The sequence below is a fragment of the Notamacropus eugenii genome, chromosome 4 (genome assembly GCF_028372415.1).
Source record: "Notamacropus eugenii isolate mMacEug1 chromosome 4, mMacEug1.pri_v2, whole genome shotgun sequence".
Classification (NCBI taxonomy): domain Eukaryota; kingdom Metazoa; phylum Chordata; class Mammalia; order Diprotodontia; family Macropodidae; genus Notamacropus; species Notamacropus eugenii.
The window spans coordinates 1,741,707-1,757,044 of record NC_092875.1 but is presented as its reverse complement, the minus strand read 5'-3'; the positions used below and the strand labels follow the sequence as shown (position 1 = coordinate 1,757,044).

The 15,338-nt window shown below is 58.0% G+C and overlaps 2 protein-coding genes across 3 annotated transcripts; one reads left to right on the top strand and one right to left on the bottom strand.

Moving 5' to 3' along the window:
- Positions 1–273: 273 nt before the first annotated feature.
- SNRPD3 (small nuclear ribonucleoprotein D3 polypeptide) lies at positions 274–4,245 on the bottom strand. The gene is made up of 4 exons (XM_072606764.1): positions 4,039–4,245; positions 3,276–3,419; positions 573–765; positions 274–469 (listed from the first exon to the last, which is right to left on the bottom strand). Exons 2-4 carry the CDS (start codon positions 3,399–3,401, stop codon positions 408–410), a joined length of 381 nt encoding a protein of 126 aa, XP_072462865.1. The 5' UTR covers positions 3,402–3,419; positions 4,039–4,245; the 3' UTR covers positions 274–407.
- Positions 4,246–4,350: 105 nt separating this feature from the next.
- Positions 4,351–14,787, top strand: GUCD1 (guanylyl cyclase domain containing 1). 2 transcript variants are annotated; one of them, XM_072606751.1, is made up of 6 exons: positions 4,351–4,566; positions 5,021–5,105; positions 5,698–5,866; positions 6,013–6,104; positions 12,310–12,551; positions 12,713–14,787. In XM_072606751.1, exons 1-6 carry the CDS (start codon positions 4,530–4,532, stop codon positions 12,802–12,804), a joined length of 717 nt encoding a protein of 238 aa, XP_072462852.1. In that variant the 5' UTR covers positions 4,351–4,529; the 3' UTR covers positions 12,805–14,787. The 2 variants fall into 2 exon arrangements, with proteins under 2 accessions (XP_072462852.1, XP_072462853.1); XM_072606752.1 differs by having other exon boundaries at positions 4,386–4,590.
- Positions 14,788–15,338: the final 551 nt, after the last annotated feature.

The window sequence follows — 15,338 nt, the reverse complement described above, 5'->3', positions numbered from 1 at the left end:
CCTCTGCCACACCCCCTCCCCCTCATCTCCCATTCATCCATCCACAAAGTTGCCAATGGGACTTTCCTGAAGTTTGGGTCTATCACCTCTCCAGCCCCCGCAGCCCCCCAGCAGGGTCCCCACAGCCCGGGAGCTGGCCTGCGCACTCCCTTTATGCAAGCACAGCACTCCATCTGTCCGCCTCCAAGGGTTGGCTGAGGGGGCCATGGTGGAGAGGCACCCCCCGTACCTCCCTTGGCCCGGGTCTCCCCAGAAGCACCGCAGGGGCTCAAGTACTCCAAGACACTTTTTATTTGGCTGGCGAGCCTCCTGCCCCTCCCTCACCTAAAAAGAGGGAGTGGACACGCCCAAACACTGAGCCCCAAGCTCTCAAACCAAACAAGTGCAGAGTTCTCTTCCGGGGGAGATTATCTTCGTTTCTGGAATATGTTGCCCCGGCCCATTCCGCGTCCTCTTCCTCTGGCAGCCACTAGATGGGGAAGAAGACAGCAGAGTAAGTGGGGCCGGCAGGGGAGTGGCTGGGCCTCTGCTCCCCTCCCACCTCAGGCCCAGGCTGCAGGCTGCCTACTCACCCTGGGCCTTCAGAATGGCCGCTTTCCCTCGGCCAGCCCCGGAACCTTGGTTTTTGTTCTTCATGCTTTTCAACATCGGGGCATTCTTCAGCATGTCTGGCAAGATCAGGAAGCGGATTTTGCTCCCTCGGATGTAAACCTGCTCCAGTTGGGCGACCCGTCCATCTCTGTATGTGACTGTGATGTTGGACATCTGTGAGGGAAACCAGTAGTCGGTCAGCATCCCTGCCTCTGCCTCTGAGGGTAGGGACTGGACCTCCACCCCCTACAGAGCAATGGCTGCGGGAGAGAGGCTGACCACAGACTAAGCAAGACAGGCAAGAGGCACAGTGAGGGCAAAGGCACGGAGATGGGAGGTGGGAGATGTGATCCAGAGTGGCTGGATCCCAGAGAGGGGCCAGATTATAAAGGGAGGCAAATCCAAACAAAGTCTTTTTAATCCCAGAGGCAACAAGGAGCCCTCTGGTGGGGGGGATGCTGAGGAGAGGAGTGATCAAGTCAGATCTGTGCTTTCTGAAGACAAAGCACAGGCAGGGGCACCCACCAGCAGGCCGCTAGCACAGAACAGGTAGCAAGAATAGCAGAGACACAGCTAAAGGAAAAACAGGCCTTGGCAGCAGACTGGAGCCAGAGCGGGGATGGAGGTGAGGGTGGCGGGATGATGCTGTCCTCCATGGCTATAGGGGAAGAAGCGGGGAGGAGGACTCGGGGGATGCCTATGAGGCATGACATCCAACTGGAATGAAGCACGGCTAACTGGCGATGGGGACAGAGAGGTCAGAGCTGGAGAAGTGTTCACACTGAGAATGGAAGTCACAGGGGCGGAGCTGGAGGCGATGCCCCTTCCACCTCTGAGTCTCTGCCATGCCAGACATGCCATGCCCCTGGCACACCTCCCAGGAGGCCCTGGGCTCCCTATTCCCTCGCACCCCTTCAGATCCAACATGGTGCTAAAGCCCAACCATTTCACCTTGGTGGCACCCTGCTCCACACCTGGATGGATGGCCTGCCTCAGTCTCCTCTCCAGGACATCATTCAGCCAGCGCAGGTCTGAGCATATCACCCCCACCCTCCTCCTCTATAACCTTCAGGATCAAGCACAAAATGCTGCCTGGCCTTCAAAGCCTTTATAATTAGACGTCTCCTGCCTTTCTTGGTACCTTACACTTTCTCTGCTCCAGGTCACAACATTCCATTTCCCACCTCCGTGCCTTTGAATTCAATGGCTGCCTCATGCCTACAACACCCTCTCTTCTCCCATCTCTGGGAGTTGAATCCCACCTTGTCCAAGAAGCCTAGGTTGGTTCTGGTTCCCCCATCATCCAGAGCTGCTTACCTGTTGTCTCATCCCTCAGACTGGGAGCTCCCCAGGGGAGGGGCAGGGTCTGCCCTTTTCTCCCCAGCACTGATTTTGCCTGGAGTGCGGCACAGAAATGCTTACTGAGTGCCTGCCTGCCCACCAGCTCTCCCTTCCACTTCTATCCCCAAGACAGCTGGCTCTGAGCTCGGCTGTCCAGCCTCCACACCTGCCAGCACGGGCCATCCAGCCCCGTCCCTGCAACCTCAGGGCAGCCTTCCCATGAGGCTTCTCTCCAGCCTCTATGACCTCCTTCTCTGGGAAGCCTTCCCTGCATCCTCCCACTGGGAGGCCTCAGACGCCGGGTGGGTGACCCTGGGCAATGGCCAGGCTCCTCAACCATAGACTGGGATCCTAACAGAGCCTGCCCCAGGCCTGTCTGGACCTCAAAGGAGACAATTAACACCTGCCACAAAATGAATGTCATTAGTTGTTACTGTCATTACTACCAGCGGGGAAACCGCCAAGGCTGCCAGCCTGGCACCTGGCCTGACTCCTATGTCTGTGCTGCCCAGCCCCTCTGGTTCCTGCAGCCTAGGCCGGGCTGCTGACCACACGTGACCTGGGGTGGGTAGGGTCTCTCCCCTCCATGTCCAGCAGCCAGCCTCGGTGCCCACCTGCCCCCCATGTCTGTGCTGCCCGGCCCCTGCACCCTAAGCCGGGCTGCTGACCACACGTGACCTGGGGTGGGTAGGGGCCCTCCCCTCCGTGCCCAGCGGGCTGCCTCCACCTGCCCCCCATGTCTGCGCTGCCCGACCCCTCTGTGCCCAGCGGCCAGCCTCGGTGCCTGCCTGACCTCCATGTCTGCGCTGCCTGGCCCCTCCGTGCCCAGCGGCCAGCCTCGGTGCCCGCCTGCCCCCCATGTCTGCACCATCCGGCCCCTCCGTGCCCAGCGGCCAGCCTCGGTGCCCGCCTGCCCCCCATGTCTGCACCATCCGGCCCCTCCGTGCCCAGCGGCCAGCCTCGGTGCCCGCCTGCCCCCCATGTCTGCACCATCCGGCCCCTCCGTGCCCAGCAGCCAGGCTCGGTGCCCGCCTGACCTCCATGTCTGCGCTGCCCGGCCCCTCCGTGCCCAGCGGCCAGCCTCGGTGCCCGCCTGACCCCCATGTCTGCGCTGCCCCGCTCCTCCGTGCCCAGCGGCCAGCCTCGGTGCCCGCCTGCCCCGTATGTCTGCGCTGCCTGGCCCCTCCATGCCCAGCGGCCAGCCTCGGTGCCCGCCTGCCCCGCATGTCTGCGCTGCCTGGCCCCTCCATGCCCAGCGGCCAGCCTCAGTGCCCGCCTGCCCCCCATATCTGCGCTGCCCCGCCCCTCCGTGCCCAGCCGCCGCGCTCGGCGCCACGCCGTACCTGGCAGTTCATGTTGTCCTCCGCCTCGATCAGCTTGCCCCGGTACACCTCCCCGGTGTTGGTCTCGCAGGTGACGATGTGCCCCTCCGCCTCATGCAGGACCTTGATGGGCACACCGATCGACATTCTGGCGACAGCGAGAACCTGCGGGGCCCAGCGGGACACGTGAGGCACTGGAGCCCAGCCCCCCAGGACCCAACCGGGCAGCGACAGCCCGGAAACCCTGCGCCAGGCCCGGGTCCGAGTGAAGGAGAAGACAATGGGGGTCCTCCTCCTACCCTGGGGAGGAACAAGCATTTAGGCGGCACCTACTGAATGTCCGGCGCTGCACCGAGTAAGCGCCTCGCAGATGGGGGGCGCTGTTATTAGAGCTCGGCACGCAGCTGGGAGGTGTACTTGGGGGGAGGGGCTCCGGGTGCAGGAAGGCCTGGGGGGGGCACTGAGGCAGGCTGCCGCCCCGCCGCTGGTGTCCAGGTGGGGGGGACAAATTCCGAATCAGGGCTGGGGGAAACAGGGAGTGGGGATGGGGCTCCGCCCCCAGCCTGGAGACCCCCCCCTGCGCCCTCCTTCCCGGGGCCCAGGGCATCCCTGGAGGAGGCTGAGGGAGGCCCTGCCAGAGAAAGGCGCGGGGGCGGGAGGCATGGCCTTGAACGCCGAGCCAGAGCCCCTCGCCCACGCGCTACTCTCCCCCCGTTCCCGCCCCCCCCCCCGGTTCCCATTCCCCCCGCCCCGGGTCGCGCGGACCCCTCGGCCCAGGCCTCACCTGCAGCCCCCGCCCCGGCTCCGGTTCCGGCGGCGCGAACGTGCGACAAACAGCGGCAACTGAATGGCGGGTCTCGCGGTCCCAGCATGCACCGGGCCCGGAAGCGGGGTGGGCACTTCCGGGGATCGCTCCGCCCCTAGACAGCCCGGTGGGAGCGGGAGAAGAGACTCTAGAGGCTTACAGGGGCGGGGCCTGAGGGCGGGGCCCATGGCGCGTGCTCGAGAAAGGGGCGGGAAATGGAGGATGGGGGCGTGGCCTGGGTTCGGCCTCTGCGCCTTGCGTGCCGCGTCGGTGGCGCGCTGTGCGTGCGCTAGCGCATGCGCCGTGAGAGATTTCGCGTCCTCCCGGGAGCGGCCGTGGCGGCGGTGGGGCCGGAGAGGGGTTGAGGAACCGAGGCGGGGGCCGAGATCCCGGGCAGAAGCGGATCGGGCCGGGGCCATGGCCAAGGCGCCTCCACAGCCCGAGCCCCGGCCCGTCCGCCCGCAGGCGGCATGAGGGAAGAGGCCGAGGGAGCCGGGGCCGAGCCCGGTGAGGGCAGCCGGGGAGTCTGAGGCACGGGCAGGGGGAAAGGGAAGGGTTATGGAGTCAGCCCGTTCTGACAGCTGGGGAGGCTGAGGCACGGCCCAGGGAGTCCGCTTACGGGGTCCTAGATCGGTCTCCCAGCGGGGGATACTGAGGCACGGCCCAGGGGTCCATGTACGGGGTCCTAGCCCGCCCTGACCAAGACTGAGGGGCACGGAATTAGCATCTCCTGGATGCCCAGCCTGGGACTCTGCGGGAGATCCGGAGGCCAAAGGCCCGGGTCCCCTAGGGCGGAGGAGCCCCAGGACTGGCCAGGGCGGGGACGGAATTTGAACTTCGGCCGGGGCGAAGGCTCCCAGGGCGGAGCCAGCACATTGGGAGGGGCGGGGCGGGGTCACTGCTGGACCATGGGGGGAGGGCCCCAACCCCGCCCTCCTCCGATGCTAGTCCTCTGTCCCAGGCGACTTCGTGCAACTGAAGGTGCCCATCGTGCAGCAGCTGTACCACTGGGACTGCGGGCTGGCCTGCTCCAGGATGGTGCTCAGGTGAGGCGGGGCCCGGGCTGGTGACCCCTCCTCTGACCTCCGGGATTGGCCGCTGGCCCACCCGGCACGTCCCTGTCCCCGCCCCTTCCGCGCTTGGGGTTTGGGAGGTGCACCACTCGGGCCCGCCCCAGTCCCTCCCTCAACTCGGTGATTGGTCGGTGTTCCCTTCGGCCCCTCCCCTGTCCTTTCAGAGCTCGGTAATTGACCCCCTGCGGGTCCCTGTCTTCTGTCTCTTTCCCCGCTCCCGTAGTTCGGGGATTAGTCGGCCCCACTCGGCCCCGCCCCAGTACTGTGATTGGCCGGTGACCCACCCGCGCCTCCATCTCTTTCCTCCCCCCTCAGGCCCCGCCTTCCCCCGCTCCCTGAGCTCGGTGATTGGCCGATGGTCCACCGTGCCCCGCCCTCAGCTCAGTGATTGGCCGATGCCTCCCCTCTGCTCCTTCCCCAGCCTTCCCTCAGAGCTCGGTAATTGCCTGGCGTCTTCTCCCTTCCCCCGCTCGGGGATTGGCTGCTACCCTGCCCGGGCCCGCCCCAGTCCCTCCCTCAGCTCGATGATTGGCCAGTGGCCCACCCGCGCACTCCCCCGCCCCAGGTACCTGAAGCTCCTGGAGGACGACGCTGCCTTCGAGCAGGCGCTGCAGGAGCTGCAGCTCACCCGGAGCATCTGGACCATCGACCTGGCCTACCTGATGCGCCACTTCGGGGCGCGCCACCGGTTCTGCACGCGGACGCTGGGCGTGGACAAGGGCTACCGGAACCAGGTGTGGGGGAGCCCCGCTGTCCCGGCTGGGAAGGGGGCCTGTGCAGGGGGGAGAGGGGGATCCCAGGCTGGCGCTGTTACCCTCCCTGCCCGGGCCGTGCCTAGGTCAGTGGCCACCGCGGCCTAAACGCCGTCTTCTCCGCTCAGTCCTTCTACAGGAGACACTTCGACGCCGAGGAGAGCCGGGTCAACCAGCTGTTCGCCCGGGCCTCGTCCTGCAAGGTGTTGGTGGAGAAGTGGTGAGACCCCTCCCCTGCCCCCGGGCACCCCTGAGTCTGATCCCTGCCAGGGCCCAGAGAGAGGGTGGCGGCTGGGCTTCAGGTCCTGCTGCGTGCGCTCCTTGACAGTGTCCATGCTCTCCCTGCTCTAACTCCCGTGGTTGGAAAGTGTTTATCCAAGAGTAGCCTTGATGCTGATTTTACACATGGGGAAACTGAGGCTTAGCGAGGCCACGCAGGTAGTAAGGGACAGGCTCAGCTCACAGCCTCAGCCCACCCTCCTGGGCACCTCAGCACACATGTGGCAAAGCTGGCACTGCCGACAGCCCCCATCTCCCACGGACAGCTCTGGTGCCATTCCGCCCTATCTTCCCAGCTCAGCCTTGAGAGCTCTGCCCTGAGCCCTCCGTGGATCCGCAGCTCAAGGCCCTTCTCACCCCAGCTTGCCCAGACCTGACCCCGAGGCCCCAGCTGAGTCCCACCCCGAGTACCTGATGCCCCCAGGGCACTGCTGCTCCCAGGAACCTCACTGGTATCATAGTAGTTGTTCTTGGATCTCTTCTCTGCCCCAGTCTTCCCCAGACCTATTACCTTCCTCGTTTCTCATAGCTCAGTACTGCTCCATCATAGCTACAGCCCAGATTGACCAGACATTTCCTGGTTGATGGGCCTTGCCTCAGTTTCCAATTCTCTGCTCCCACAGGAAGAGCTATTATTGATATTTCTCCTCTTGCTTTGGTCTCCTTGGGGTAGATATCTAGGAGTGATACCAGTGTTTCCTGCCTCTAGATTCTTCCAACCCCTCCCACATGGCTCATCTTTGGTCAGCTTTGCCCATCTGATGGGGCTGAGACAGATCCTTGGCGCTGGCTGGTTGGCATTTCTCCAATAAGCAGAGATTCAGAGTCTTTCTTCACATGGCTCTTAATGACTTAGATTCTTCTATTGAAAAGTGACCATTTATCGATTGGAGAAGGGTTCTCAATGCTCCCTATGTCATCTTAGAAATGACACTTTATCAGAGAAACTCACTGGGAAGGTTTCCCTTCATCTTGCTGCTTGTCTTTTGGGCCCTTTGGGTCACTGAGCCTTGTCTGCCCACCGGGCAACCTCTGTGGCAGAGCTAGCCCTTCCAGGACCCTCCCTCCCTCCCTTGTTCTCTGTCACTGCCATTGTCATGACCATGACTTTTGTCCTCATTCCGCCAGACCCTGTTAAGGCCATCCTTGGAGCTCAAATCCCTTCCTGGCTGTCAGGAGCCTCTGAGGTCACGGGGGAGCTTATCAAACCTAAGACCCCGCCACCCATGCTGCTATTATTTCATCTTGTCTGCCCCCTCCCCACCTTCTGTCCTCCACTGGGCATCTGTGTCTTGGTCCAGACCATCGATGTCAGATCCCTGGGGCACTCCACTGGAGACCTCTTTCCACATTTTCATCAAAGGTCCATGACTGACCAACCTATCAGCCAGTTCTGAATTCATTTCATTGTATTCTTTAGTCCATGTGGGTCCACTAATGGCACCATTGAGAACAGAACCTGGGCCTGGAGCCAGGAAGAATCCACTTCCTGAGTCTGGCCTCAGACACTTACTAGCTGAGCGACCCTGGACAGGTCACTTCATCCTGTTTACCTCGGTTTCCTCATCTGTTGAATGAGCTAAAGAAGGAAATGGCAAATGTTCCAGCATCTCAGCCAAGAAAACCCCAAGTGGGATCAAGGAGAGTCAGAAGTGACTGAGTGACCAAAAAGTTCACATCTCTACCTTTTGCCCAAAACTAGCATGAGATTCTTTATCAAAAACTTCACCCAGCCCTAGGCAAGTTGTGTGCACTGGCAGCGGTTCCTAGCCCTTCACAAAAGGCTGGCAGGTTAGGTGCCCCTTTGGGGAGCTTGGCCAAAATCAGCTTTTCATCTTTGCCTTCCTGTTGGCGGCATTTCCTTTGCCTCCCTCCTTTCCTCCTCCCTCGGAGTCAAACCCTGAAGAGAAGAATGGGGAGCAGGGGTGAGCCTGTCCCTGGATGCCATGGCCTTTCTCTGGGGGAGGTGACTGATGGACCCAGCAGCCTTTGCCCATCTGTCTCTTCCTTCCTCATCCATTGCCCAGAGGCCATTTGATTTTCCTCAACAGTTCTGATCATACACCTTCTTTGTCAAATGCCACCCTCCTGAAATCCACTCTCTGAGCTCCTGCCTGACTCCAGGGCCCTCCAGATTTCTTTCTTAGAGGCCTTCCTTCTGCTCTTATCCTCTTCCTTCACCCATGAGAACTAGAAGTGGTCTCCTGCCCTCTCCCAAGGCTGGCATCCCAGCTGCTTCTAGAGAGCCATCTTCTCTAGTTTCACTTAGCCGTTCTATCCCTCAGTGCATTGTACAGTGGGAAGACCACTCCTCGAAGGGAGGCCAGAGGCAGGCAGAACTCTCCCTGTCTGAGTACACCGGCACATTCCCTTCCGTCTGTCCATTGGCTGGGAGTGGGATCCTCAGGCTTTTATATTTCTTGCTAGTGGCTTCCCAGAGTGCTCCCTTCAGTGCCTGACACACTCAGCGTGGCTTCTGCCCCTGGGTGCCTCCCCCAGAGTGTGGCTCGCAGCCTTTTCTGTGTGACCCCCTCGAAGTTGCCCTCAATGGTGAGAGCTTCCTTGGATTTCAACAGCTGTCTTCACTCCGTGCTTGGAATGTGGGGTTTGCAGGACAGGTCAGCAGAGAGCATTATGGGGCCTGTGGGTCACCCTCCTCTGCCTGACAATCAGTGAATACTTATTAGCCACCTACTGTATACCAAGCCCTGGGTACCAGAGGGACCCAAAAGGCAGAGGGGAGGGCATTCTAGGCCTGGGAGGCACAGAACATCACATGAGAGGAAGGAACCTGCATAGCTGTGTCACAGTATGGAACAGCCATCCCTTCCACATTGAGACTTTTCCCCCTCACGGTTTTGACATATTGCTGGTCAGCATAAGAAATGAAATGGGAATTTGGGGGGAGTTTTTCAGAAGTTGCAGACACATAAAGGCTAGCAGACAGCACAGAAAAGGTTTAGAAACTCAAAGAGATGCATATAATCTAGTTGTAGTATTGTGTAATATTTTATCTTTTAATATTGTAATAATTCAGACTTCTCTGATATGAAGGGAGGGCAAGAACATTTTTATGCAGATTTTCAGATTGTTGGGGGGGGAGGGGGGATAGCACACCCTTAACCCCATGATGTGGAAAGGATAATTGTAATGTCTGGGGAGACTGGAAAGATTGTTCAAAGCCAAGCTATGAAGGGCTTTAAAAGCTGGACCATAGCTGCTGTTTGAGTAGAGGGGAGATAGGTAGCCACTGGAGTTGGTTGAGGGGGACAGGTGCTTGGTCCAAGTGCCCTGAAGGAAATTACCTGGGCAGCTATGTGAGGGATGGATGTGAAGTAGAAGCTGTTGGCATCTGGGGGGAGGGGATGAGGGCTGTGCGGCTGTGAGCAGACAGCAGGTTGGGTCGGGTGATGATGGCATGAATATCAGGGAGAGGAAGGTCATGAATTGTAAAGCCATGGGGACACCAGCTCAAGCAATAGCCATGGGAACTGAGGAGCTCAACCAGTGAGAGGCTTGGATCTCACTCCTAAATGTGATTGAGGCCCCCCCTCACAAAGAGCTTCTGTTTGTGCCTTTTGATATTCACTGTTAGAAACAGAAATGTCTGTAGTAGTCTTGTGAGAATAGATTCGACCTTGTGGACCCTCAGAACGGGTCTTAGTGAGTCCCCAGACCACACTGTGAGAACTGCTAGTATAGAAGAGAAAAGGCCCCAGGAGAGAACCTTAGGGGACAGAGAGATGATGGTGACACCCATGGGTAATGGGAAGACCTAGATGAAGATCCATCAAAAGAGACCAAGAGGGAGCAACCAGACAGGGAAGAAAACCAGGAGAGGGCCCCAAAGAAGGGGATAGGCAGCTTCAGGGGAGGTCCAGGAGAATGAGCATGGAGAGAGGCCCTGAGGCTGACTTGGGTCACTGAGGAGGGAAAAGCTCCAGCTGAATGACGACATCGGAAACTAGATGGCAGAGTTAGGAAGAGAAGGGGAAGACTTCTCAAAGGGAGAAAAAGGAAGGATGAAGGATGAGCATAGAGAGAAATGATGGCGGTAGGGCTGAATGTTCTGCCATGGCAAGGCAAAGGGCATCAGCCAACAAGTACCAACTCTGTGCCAGCCACTGTGCTAAGTGCCAGGGACACAAAGAACAGGAAAAGACAGCACTCAGTGGAGGAGATAACACACAAACAACTGCGTACATTCAGATATAGGCAATATAAATTGGGGATGATTCCAGAGGAAAGGCCCTTTTCTTAAGAGGGATGAGAGGACATATGTTGGAAAAGCTGGGACTTGAGGGAGGCCAGCAGACCAGAATGAGGAGAGAGAACATTCCAGGCATGGGACATCTCCATAGAAAATGCCCAGAGCCACGGATGGAGGGGATTGTGTGAGAAGACCCAAGGAGGGTCTCTGGGTCACAGTGTACATGGGGTGGGGGCAGGGAATAAGGTGCAATAAGACTAGAGAAGGGAGGGGTGAGGCTATGAAGGGTATTGAAAGTCAGAGAGAGGATTTTCTATTTGATTCTGGAGGCCATAGAGATCCATTGGAATTTATTGAATGGGGGAGGGGGAGGTTACACAATGGATTCTGCACATTAGGAAAATTACTTTGGTGGCTGAATGGAGGATTGTTTGGAGTGGGGAAAGACAGGCAGACAGAAAACCCCCAGCAGCTACTGTAATAGTTCAGGCATGAGGTGAGGTTCTGTGCCAGGGTGGGGGCAAAGTGAGAGACAGGACCATATTGGAGAGATGCTGTAGCTGAAATGGACCAGATACACAGCAGAGGTGAAAGGGACCAGAGATGTAGCAGAGGTGAAATGGACCAAAGATGTAGCAGAGGTGAAATGGACCAGAGATGTAGCAGAGGTGAAATGGACCAGAGATGTAGCAGAGGTGAAATGGACCAGAGATGGTGCAGAGGTGAAATGGACCAGAGATGCAGCAGAGGTGAAATGGACCAGAGATGCAGCAGAGGTGAAATGGACCAGAGATGCAGCAGAGGTGAAATGGACCAGAGATGCAGCAGAGGTGAAATGGACCAGAGATGTAGCAGAAGTGAAACAGATCGCAGATGCAGCACAGGTGAAATGGCTCCGAGATGCTGCAGAGATGAAACAGATTAGAGATGCAGCAGAAGTGAAACAGATCGCAGATGGAGCAGAGGTGAAATGGCCCAGAGATGCTGCAGAGGTGAAACAGATCGCAGATGCAGCACAGGTGAAATGGCTCAGAGATGCTGCAGAGGTGAAACAGATTAGAGATGCAGCAGAAGTGAAACAGATCGCAGATGGAGCAGAGGTGAAATGGCCCAGAGATGCAGCAGAAGTGAAACAGATCGCAGATGCAGCACAGGTGAAATGGCTCAGAGATGCTGCAGAGGTGAAACAGATTAGAGATGCAGCACAGGTGAAATGGCTCAGAGATGCTGCAGAGGTGAAATGGACAGGCTTTGGAAAAATATTGAATGTGGGGGTGAGAGACAGTGAGGAAGCCCAAGGTGACTCCCAGTGGAGGAATGAAAGGGGAATACCATGTGAAGAGGGTTAATGGTAAATAAGAGCTCATCTAAGGCCATCACCTAGTTCAGATCCTCCATTTAAAGTCTATGAAGTAATGCCCAAAGATTAGATTGTGGTTCAGTTAGAAGGCAGTCCTTGGGAGAGGTCATGTGTTTAGCCAAAGGTCAAAGCACACTGGCCCTGGGGGATTGACTGGATTTAGGAAGCCCAGTCATCACAGGGCACTTGTTGAAACTGGGCCCCATGATGGGGCTGTTTAGCTTGAAAGAGGCAAGGGGGTAAGCGATGGACGCTGGCAATGAAAAGGGTTTAAGCCGTCCTCAAGTGAAGCAGACAAGCCAAGGAGGATATGCCACCTCAGGATTGCCACCCAATCTTACTGCTCATGTGGTCCAGTTACCTTTGCCTGTCAGAAAAGGCCAGTCAGTAAACATTTACTGTGAACACTAGGAAAGGCAAATGATGGTCTCTGCCCAGGAAGGGCCCATAATCCCGTGGGGGAGATGACCAGGCCCTTCTGAAAGCTTGGCAGCACTGCTGAAGGAGGCTCTGAGGGGGCCCCTTCCCCAGGACCAGGGTTTCCCCAGGACTGAGCCCAGGCTTTCCCTCCCCCAGCACTGTGACCGTCCGGGACATCCAGGAGCACCTGGCCCAGGGGCACGTGGCCATAGTGCTGGTCAATGCGGTCCTGCTCTTGTGTGACCTATGCTCCAGCCCTGTCAAGTACTGCTGCTTCCTGCCCATCGGCCAGAAGTGCTTCTGCAGAGGTCCTGACTACCAGGGCCACTTCATTGTGCTGTGTGGCTACAACAGGGCCTCTGAGAGCATCTTCTACAACAACCCAGCCTATGCAGACCGTGAGTAGCTTCTGCCAAGCCTGCATGACCCCCTGCTGGTGATGGGCAGCTCACTTCCTTGGTCAGGGAGGTCAAGGGAACCTTAGAGAGGAGGCAGCATGGGGAGGAGGGGGTTGGGGGGCCAGTGTGACAGTGTGGTTGCTGGAATGTTTCTTCCACAGGCATGTGCAGTACCAGTGTGACCAACTTTGAGGAAGCCAGGACTAGTTACGGCACCGACGAGGACATCCTTTTTGTCTACACTGACAGCTGACCTCAGGCCTGGCCGCATGGATGCCCAAGCTGCTGCTACTGAACCCTCAGACCCCAGGTGTGGACAGGGAGCCCCTGGACCCCAGGCTTTGTGCCCATACCCACAGCTGACCTCAGTGGCCAGCCCACTGCCCCAGCAATGCTGCTCCCCCCAACCTGGGGCCACTGGCCATGACCATGGGTGTGTGACAGAGCAGACCCTGACAGGCACAGGGACCCTCTTCCTCCACTCTACAAGCTCAGATCCAAATTCATTAGGTCCCAAGTGGATAGGCCCGTTGGCCTCCTCCCGGGCGGCCAGCATGGCATCTTTCCTGTTTCTGTTGTGAAAAGCCTTCCATCCCCCACGCGCGCTCCGCACAGTGACCAGCAGGCCTGCCCACCTACCGTCTGTCTGCTCTTTACTTTGCCTTGTTTCCATCAGGGAGGAGGTCCTGGGGTGCCTCCACTCCACTATGGCTATTTTTGGGGCTGCCTCCAGGAGAGGCTCTCCTCCCCCCACTCCAGCACACACACGCACACACAGACACAGACACACACACACACACACACACACACACACACACACACACACACACACACACTCTCTCTCTCTCTCTCTCTCTCTCTCGAGATAGAGGCCAACGACCACTAGTTTAAACCAGCACATTGGGAAGTTACAGGGGAGATCTCTTCTTGTTAGGTCAGAGGCCCTCGAGGTGCCTTCCCTCACTCACACATTCTGTGCTTGCCCAAGGAGCCAGGCTTCTGCTCTGAGTTGGGCTCAAGCCAGGTCTGGTGAGAAGAAGATGGAGACAGAGATGCTCTGGGGGGTGGCTGGCCAGCAGGAAGCCTTCTTCCTGCCCTCTGGCCCTAAGATCTCCTTGTTGAGAGGAGACTTGGGTTACCGATCCAGAGAGTAATGCAGAGGAGTGACCAGTCCCAGTGGGATAGCTGACTGATGGCAGCCTTGTGTCTCCAGCCCCCTCCTTAGTCCCATACCCAGGGCCAATTAAGATCTGGCTTTGTGCGGCTGATTCCAAGGGCATTTCCAGGGATCTTCCGATTGGTCCTTGGCTGATCTGGAACTGCCTACAAAGCAGCCAGTGTGGACGCTCAGCCCTGACGCCAGCTGCCAGGCCCAGCAGCAGGGAGCTGAGGCTCAGATTCCCCTCCCCAGTGGAGTCTCAGGGCACAGCTAAGGGGAATGTTGGGCCTCAGCCAAGGTGGGCTCTGTGGTTGGTGGGGTGGCTGCTGCCTGTGGGAATATGAGCCTGGGTGCCGGCCAAAGCAGAAGGACTGAAGCGTCCATGGTGGGCAGTTCTCAGCAACAGCTGTGCAGACAGGCTCCGACATGCTGACCTGTCCCGGCAGGGTAAGGACTGTCCTGTTGAATCCTCAGAGTGCTGGTCAGAATGGTACAAAGGAGCAGGGGCAGCCGGTTCTGAGCAGCCTCTCGAGCTGTGAACTAACTGCTTTCAAAGCCTGGTTAACACAGGCTGGGCAGGGAAGTGGGGCTGCAATGAAATGGGTCCCTTGCAGAGGATCTAGAGCAAAACAAAACCGTTAATCAGGATTGGCCAAGTGAGCAACGCTCAGAGCAGCATCCTCATGGCCAAATTCGAGGCTGGGAGTACGGCCACAGAGAGATAAATGGTGGCCAGAGGCCCTGGGAGCTACCAGCCTGTGAACATGTGTGCCTTTGTCCTGCCCCGGGAGCTGGGTGGGGGCATCTGTGCCAATCTGGAAGCCTGGCTGAGTGAGAAGTTTGTTTTCTATCCAGGGGGATCGCTGACAGCCACCTAGGGCCACAGCTGGGTGACCCTGGGGAGCTCGGGGCCACACTGGCAACCTGCCCTGCCCTGTTTGCTGCAGGGTGCGTTTTGTTTCCTCTGACCACAGGAAAGGGATATTTTACATGCAGAGAAATTTTATACATAAATATATTTTGTTTGTAATGAGCCACTCAGCATCACTGATCTCTATATTAAAACAAAAAACCTGATCAACTTTGGCGATTGTGAGTAAAAGTGATAGATAGAAGGGAGGGAGAAAAGAGAGGGGACTGTGGAGAAAAAGGCAAATGGAGTGGGGAGGGTCTCTTCAGAGAAAAGTCCAATTAGCTGGAGGAGCCAGAGATGCTCAAAGGCCTGGATTCTTTGCTTAAACCTTGGGAAATTCAGAGGTGGGGAGGGAAGGAAGCAGCTGAGGAGACAGGATTTCAGTTCCCAGAGGCCCTCAAACAGCCCCAAGTGCCCCCTGGGTGGGCACCAATGAGTGGGGGAATCCTCTGAGGCTTTGGAAAGTGAAAAAAGCAGAGGGGTCTGGCTGAGCAGAGCCACCCCAGATGGGTAAGAAGGGCGGCGCAATCAGTGCAAAGAAGAGGCAATGGGGAGCTTGTGACGATTACCGAGCAGGAGAGTGACTGGTCAGACCTGGCCCCGAGGCCATGAGGGTGTGAGCCAGGGAGTGGGTGGTCTTGTGAATGGAGAGAAAAGGTCATGGACATAGGGAGACTTGGGGCACCAACAGACTCCCTTGCCAGGTGATTCTGAG

Excerpts from the sequence above, each read along its gene's own strand:
- GUCD1 (XM_072606751.1), top strand. The coding sequence starts at position 4,530 with ATGAGGGAAGAGGCCGAGGGAGCCGGGGCCGAGCCCG. Across the intron at positions 4,567-5,020 it reads GGGAGCCGGGGCCGAGCCCG|GCGACTTCGTGCAACTGAAG; the intron begins GTGAGGGCAGCC and ends CCTCTGTCCCAG. Across the intron at positions 5,106-5,697 it reads TGCTCCAGGATGGTGCTCAG|GTACCTGAAGCTCCTGGAGG; the intron begins GTGAGGCGGGGC and ends CCCCCGCCCCAG.
- SNRPD3 (XM_072606764.1), bottom strand. The coding sequence starts at position 3,401 with ATGTCGATCGGTGTGCCCATCAAGGTCCTGCATGAGGCGGAGGGGCAC. Across the intron at positions 766-3,275 it reads AGGACAACATGAACTGCCAG|ATGTCCAACATCACAGTCAC; the intron begins GTACGGCGTGGC and ends TTTCCCTCACAG. Across the intron at positions 470-572 it reads GGCCATTCTGAAGGCCCAGG|TGGCTGCCAGAGGAAGAGGA; the intron begins GTGAGTAGGCAG and ends TTCCCCATCTAG.